This window comes from Bos indicus x Bos taurus, chromosome 10 (assembly GCF_003369695.1).
Source record: "Bos indicus x Bos taurus breed Angus x Brahman F1 hybrid chromosome 10, Bos_hybrid_MaternalHap_v2.0, whole genome shotgun sequence".
Classification (NCBI taxonomy): Eukaryota; Metazoa; Chordata; class Mammalia; order Artiodactyla; family Bovidae; genus Bos; species Bos indicus x Bos taurus.
In genome coordinates, this window is record NC_040085.1 from 22,138,293 (window position 1) to 22,145,639 (window position 7,347).

The 7,347-nt window shown below is 44.2% G+C and overlaps 1 protein-coding gene across 1 annotated transcript; it reads right to left on the bottom strand.

Moving 5' to 3' along the window:
* Window positions 1-1,931: 1,931 nt before the first annotated feature.
* LOC113900030 (endogenous retrovirus group K member 7 Gag polyprotein-like) lies at window positions 1,932-6,830 on the bottom strand. The gene is made up of 2 exons (XM_027553439.1): window positions 6,600-6,830; window positions 1,932-5,002 (listed from the first exon to the last, which is right to left on the bottom strand). The coding sequence occupies exon 2, from the start codon at window positions 4,799-4,801 to the stop codon at window positions 3,269-3,271; it is 1,533 nt and encodes a 510-aa protein (XP_027409240.1). The 5' UTR covers window positions 4,802-5,002; window positions 6,600-6,830; the 3' UTR covers window positions 1,932-3,268.
* Window positions 6,831-7,347: the final 517 nt, after the last annotated feature.

Here is a 7,347-nt window from a genome sequence, read left to right on the forward strand (position 1 = left end):
AGAGCCTCTTGATGAAAGTGAAAGAGGAGAGTAAAAAAGTTGGCTTAAAGCTCAACATTCAGAAAACAAAGATTATGGCATCTGGTCCCATCACATCATGGCAAATAGATGGGGAAAGAGTGGAAACAGTGGCAGACTTAGTTTTTTGGGGGGCTCCAAAATCACTGCAGATGGTGACTGTAGCCATGAAGTTAAAAGGTGCTTACTCCTTGGAAGGAAAGTTATGACCAGCCTAGACAGCATATTAAAAAGCAGAGACATTACTTTGCCAACAAAGGTCCGTCTAGTCAAGGCTATTGTTTTTCCAATAGTCATGTACGGATGTGAGGGTTGGACTATAAAAAAGGCTGAGCACCAAAGAATTGATGCTTTTAAACTGTGGTGTTGGGAAAGACTCTTGAGAGTCCTTGGACTGCAAGGAGATGGAACCAGTCCATCCTAAAGGAGATCAGTCCTGAGTTCGTTGGAAGGACTGATGTTGAAGCTGAAACTCCAATACTTTGGCCACCTGATGCAAAGAGCTGACTCATTTGAAAAGACCCTGATGCTGGGAAAGACTGAAGGCTGGAGGAGAAGGGGACGACAAGGGATGAGATGGTTGGATGGCATCACCAACTCAGTAGAGATGAGTTTGAATAAACTCTGGGAGTTGGTGATGGACAGGGAGGCCTGGCGTGCTGCAGTCCATGGGGTCACAAAGAGTCAGACACAACTGAGCAACTGAACTGAACACTAATTTCATACTTTGAAAAGAATATTTTTTCCTGTAACTGATGGACAGAAAGTTTAACACTGAGACAAAACAATAATCAGTTAGAAACTAGTAAGTAGAAACACCAAAAAGTTTACAGAAAAGGATCAGTTCAGTTCAGCTGCTCACTTGTGTCAAAATCTTTGCGACCCCATGGACTGCAGCATGCCAGGCCTCCCAGTCCATCACCAACTCCCAGAGCTTACTCAAATTCATGTCCATTGAGTCAGTGATGCCATCCAACCATCTCATCCTCTGTCGTCCCCTTCTCCTCCTGCCTTCAGGTGGCCAAAGTATTGGAGTTTCAGCTTCAGCATTGCCGGAGCCAGCCGGCAAAGTCGATCAGGTCCCGAGAACGTGCACGGCGGGGCTAAGAAAGAAACTAAAGCAAGAGACTACAAAGATGGGGTCGAGAGGTTCAGACACGTCACCACGAAGGGACGCAGTCTGACACCAACTTTATTCAACATCTCATATTTATACAGAAAAGCGTGAGAGAGACAAAACAGTTGACCTTTTTTTCTTGGTTAGCCTATACATCTTACAAACAGTCACAAGAAATCTTGAGAGCATGGGAATGGCTCCCTGTTATTATTTCTTACACCAGATAACATTTCTCTGTGCATGAGAAGTTTGCACAGAACTCCAGGTGCCTGCAGTAAATAAGCGCCTAATCTCTGGGGTGGCGGGACAGAGAGCTATGTTTGCAAGCAAACCCTCAAGGACTGAGGCAGCTCCCAGAGCTGTGTCCTTCGGACAAAGGACCCCGTTCTCACGGGCAGCTCCCCGCAACTCCCCCTTTCTTTTTATATAGGCGCACGCTTATGTTCCTTTAACCGCAGACCATTTCCATAGATGGAAGCCTTTATGATCCATAGATCATTAATCAGTTTTTTAATTAAACAAGGTGCAAGAAATAAAACAGTTTTATTAGTGTATATGGGAATAGACCGACCCTCCCAGCCCACGGGTTGGAGAAGGGGAGGATCGGGAAAATAAGCCCAGTAAGCACTTGAATATTCTTCAGAGTGTGCAGTGTTAATCTGATTTAAGATAATTAATAAGGTTATCAGGAAGCTTAAAGGCGATATCGGATCGCCCTGCACCACAACACGATTCTGTGCCTCTCGCATCAATGCCTGAAGTTGTTGCCGAGATGGTAATTCATCATGCTCTTGAATTGTCAATCTCCTCATCTGATTTGCTAGAGACTGTCTCCGCCGTGCGTACCAACCTTTCCGGCAGCCAGCGCGGCGCTTCGGCATCCTGTGGGAAAACACAAACATGCCCTCGTCCCCAGATTAGTACTGGATCTGGTCCATACCATTTTCCCACAAGTGGATCTTTCCAAAAGACTTTAGGTCTTATTGTTTGTGCATCAAAGTTCCAAAATCGCTGTGCTGCTGAACGGCCACTTATATCCAATTGTAAAAAATTTAGAACAAATAAAGCATGGTTTAGAGAGTTGGAGGGGGTATTGGGATACAATTCCCCCTTCTTTAGTTTTTGCAATTGATGTTTGAGAGTTTGATGTGCCCGTTCAATAATTCCTTGACCTTGAGGATTATAAGGGATACCTGTTTTATGTGAGATAGACAATTGTGTACAAAATAATTGAAAAATTTTTCCAGTGTATCCTGGACCATTGTCTGTTTTTATGATTTTAGGGGTTCTCATAACAGCAAAACATTTAATGCAATGAGCTATACAATGTTTGCTAGCTTCTCCGGATTGTAGAGAGGCATGTAAAAAGCCGGAGAAGGTGTCAATAGTAACATGAACAAATTTTTGTTTACCAAATTTAGGAATATGGGTAACATCCATTTGCCATATATCGTTTGGCAACAATCCTCGAGGATTAACTCCATAGTGGGGGACGCTAAAAAACCTGAGGACACGTTTGACATTGCTTAACAATCTGTCTGGCAGCTTCTCGAGTAATGCCAAATTGAAGTCTTAAGCTATTGCTGTTTTGATGGTGTAAACTGTGGGAAGTTTTTGCCATTTGTTCCAATGAAGGAAATATCATACGTGTGGCTTCATCAGCCAAAGCATTGCCTCGTGCTAAAGGTCCAGGAAGTCCAGAGTGAGCACGAATATGACCAAAATAGCATTTATTAACTCTGGAGCAAATTAAATGTTGTATATCATGAAAAAGAGTTTGGATAGTAGAATTCAGGGTACCAATAAATGGAACAGTCTCAATAGTGTTTAAGGCTCTTATGATATATTGACTGTCAGAATATAAATTAAATGGAGCAGAAATTTGTAATAAAGCCTGAAAAACAGCAAATAGTTCTACTTCTAGAGCAGACTTATAATTAGTATGCCAGGTGGTAGTATTGTCCTGTATAATCAAACTAGCTATTCCATTAGAAGAGCCATCAGTAAATACAGTTAGGGCGTCGGCAAGGGGCTGAGAAACAACGATTTTTGGGAAGAGAAATTGGTGATAATGAGCAAATTGCAAAATTTTATCTGAGGGATAATGATTATCAAGCCGTCCACTAAAACCAGCTAAGGCAATAATCCTTGTAATGTCGTGGCCAAAGTTATGCCTTGAACGTACGAAGGGCTGATATCGGCACAAATTTGTACATAATCGGATAAGCCTCCCTTTTTCCTGTAAGGTCTCAGGGCAGCTTGACAAGCCGAATTGGCATTCTCATAAGCAAGCTGTTTAGTCAACACCATCCCCGCCTGCTCATCCCCTATCATTTTACCAATTGTCTCAAGCAGGCGGGCAACAAAATCCTGATATGGCTCATCTGGCCCCTGGCGAATTTTAGATAAATCTTCAGTCTTTTTATCAGAATTTGGAAGCTTTTTCCATGCTTGTAGAGCCGCAGCACTAATCTGAGGGTAGGCTCCAGGTAAATAATTAAGTTGACTATTAGTGTCTCGATATTCTCCCTCTCCCACCATCATTTCATAAGTGGTGTTCAGTCCCTGTCGCCGATTGATATCGGCTGTGATCCCACATTGCTCAGCAAACTCAGATTTCCATAGTAAATAATCTCCTCCAGATAAACAAGCTCGAGCAACCTGTTTCCAATCATTAGGTGGCAGATTTTGATTTCCTAAAGCCTCTATAATAGCCTGAGTAAACGGCGCAGTCGGGCCATATTGTGCACAAGCCATTTTTAACTCTTTCAGTTGCTTAAAGGGCAGCGGCTCATAATACCTCTGCTGTTGATCATTTTCAAACACTGGATAGATTCCTGAAAACCCGGGAATATGTTCTCCTTCTTCATTAGCTCGCTTAATTGCTTGTTGAAGAGGAGATAATAATATCTCACTTTTAATTTTTATGTTTTCACCGGGCAAAGAAGCAGGGATAGATATAAGCTCTCGCAGTTCTACGAAAGGCGGAGGTGGATCGAGTCCAGCAAGAACCGAGGGAGGATATGCTGGAGGCACAGGCTGGCTGGAGTGGGAGTCTCCCTGTGCATCTTTTTTTACTGTTATAACAATCTTCTGAATTAAATTCTCCAGCTGTTCTTTAGAAAGCCCTGAATGCTTTAATTCCCCTTTTCCTGGGGGGGATTCCATGTTAACCATCATCTCCCAAGGCATATCCTCTCTATGGTTCTGAGCCGCTTGTTCATTTAACTCTTTCTGTTCATCAGAGCTTAACACATCATCATTCCCTCCAGCCTTATAAGCTGTTCCCTCAGGCACAGCATAAAGCGGCTCAGGTGATGGGGCAGAAGGCTCTGTAACTTCAGGTCCTGCGGAATCCCTGAGAGCCGTTTGAATTTTATGTCCCTCATGTTCAGGATCCAGGCAGTCTCTTATGAGAGTCCACAAAGAAAAAGCATCCACAGGAACACGATTGGGACCATGTAAGGAATAATATGTCTGCAATTGTTTTCCTACTTTTTTCCAAGTTTCCAGACTAACTGTTCCTTCCTCTGGAAACCAAGGACAAACCTCCTCAATAAAAAGTAAAAACTTTTCTAGCTGTAACTTATTTACATGAATTCCCCTACCTTTTAACATAGTTTTCAACATATGTACAAATAACTGGCGGCTATTGCCTTGTCCCATGATTTATTACTCTCGACAATCACCCTCCCTGCCCTTTACTTTTAATTACTTAGGAATTCCTCTTTACTTACCTCAATCTTGGCGGGCAGCGGCCGTCGTCGCACTCCGATTCTCGGGTCCCTGTTCGGGCGCCACCTGCCGGAGCCAGCCGGCAAAGTCGATCAGGTCCCGAGAACGTGCACGGCGGGGCTAAGAAAGAAACTAAAGCAAGAGACTACAAAGATGGGGTCGAGAGGTTCAGACACGTCACCACGAAGGGACGCAGTCTGACACCAACTTTATTCAACATCTCATATTTATACAGAAAAGCGTGAGAGAGACAAAACAGTTGACCTTTTTTTCTTGGTTAGCCTATACATCTTACAAACAGTCACAAGAAATCTTGAGAGCATGGGAATGGCTCCCTGTTATTATTTCTTACACCAGATAACATTTCTCTGTGCATGAGAAGTTTGCACAGAACTCCAGGTGCCTGCAGTAAATAAGCGCCTAATCTCTGGGGTGGCGGGACAGAGAACTATGTTTGCAAGCAAACCCTCAAGGACTGAGGCAGCTCCCAGAGCTGTGTCCTTCGGACAAAGGACCCCGTTCTCACGGGCAGCTCCCCGCAAGCATCAGTCCTTCCAATGAACATTCAGGACTGATTTCCTTTAGGATTAACTGGTTGGATCTCCTTGCAGTCCAAGGGACTCTCAATAGTCTTCTCCAACACCACAGTTCAAAAGCATCAATTCTTCAGCACTCAGCTTTCTTTATTCACATCCATACATGACTATGGGAAAAACCATAGCCTTGACTAGGGAGACCTTTTTTGACAAAGTAATGTCTCTGCTTTTTAATATGCTGTCTAGGTTGGTCATAACTTTTCTTCCAAGGAGTAAGCGTCTTTTAATTTCATGGCTGGAGGCGGCCCTAAGGTGGTGGAGGAAGAGGACAGGGAGACCACTTTTTCCCCCAGAAATTCACGAAAAGATCATTTGAACGCTGAGTAAATACCACAAAACAACTTCTGAATACTGGCAGAGGACACCAGGCACCCAGAAAGGCAGCCCATTATCTTCGAAAGGAGGTAGGACAAAATATAAAAAACAAAAAGAGAGACAAAAGAGTTAGGGACAGAGAACTGTCCCAGGGAAGGAGTCTTAAAAGAGAAGTTTCCAAACACCAGGAGACCCTCTCACCAGAGGGTCTGTGGGGAGTTTTGGAATCTCAGAGGGCAACATAACTGGGAGGAAAAAATGAATAAATTAAACCCACAGATTACAGGTCCAACTACAACTCCTAAAGGGGAAGTAGCCCAGATGTCGCCTCCTCCACCAGCAAGCAAGGGCTGAACAGGGAGGCGGGGGCTGCACTTTTAGGGTACGGACTGGTTCTGAATGCCCTGAGGCAATCTGAGGGAGCTAACAAACCATGGGATAGTCAGAGAGGGGGAAAAAAAAAAAAGAGAGAGGAAAGAGAGAGAATTTACCCGTGAAAGGCTCTAACCTAAGGCACTGCCTGACCCAACCACAGAACAAAGGACTGAGCAAATGAAGGCAGAGAGGCAGGCGGGCGCCAGCCAGAGCTGGAAGGAAAGGGGCAAACTCTGCCCCAGAGACGGCATCCCCTACCAAACGGCAAGCAGGCTCTCAGTCACTAACCAAGTCTTCTGGGGATCCTGGACGGTTGACATCCGTTAGGAGGGTCGCAGCCAGAGATCAGCTCCCCAGAAGAGACACACGGCACACCTGAGACGCAGCTGCGCACCCAGGAAACCAAGCGGCTGGGACTGAGAAGTTGATAAGATGCACCTCACCTGTGGAATGTGCACTCGCCAAGCACTTGGTCCCCTGAGCTGCTTGGGCCTGGGAAGCACAAAACGCAGGCCCAACTGAGTCTGTGCCTTTGTGGAGTACCCGAGAACCTGAACCTGAGCAGCATAGATCTGAGAAATGCACACAGTCCAGGGCCACTTCAGACAGTCCTCAGCAGAGCAACCTGAAGCCTAAGCAGTGTAGACCAGGAAACACAACCTCCGTGAGTGGGAGCAAACCCAGTGTGACCCAGACACTGTGAGCACTCCCCACATACGCAAGTGATAAATGTATGCAGTGTTCCTCCCTCCCCGCAGCACAATTGAACAAGTGAGCCTAAATAAATGACCACCTTTGCCCCCTTGTATCAGGGTAGAAGTTAGATACTGAAGAGACTTGCAAACAGAGGAAGCCAAAATAAACAAAGAGGGAACAGCTCTGGAAGTGACAGGTGCAACAGATTAAAACCCTGTAGTTAACACTGACTACATTGGAAGGGACCTATAGACCTTGAGAAGAAGTAAAAGGTGGAACAAGGAACTATCTGAAACTTAACTAACCACACACTGTCCTCAACAGCTCCAGAGAAATTCCTAGATATATTTTACAATTATCATTTTTTAATTTTTATGTTCTTTATTAATCCTTTAATTTTCATTTTTAAAACCTATTACCTTGAAAAAAAAAGACCATATTTTTAAAGGAAATTTCATATTTTTATATAACTTTTGCGATTTTGTTTTTTTTTAA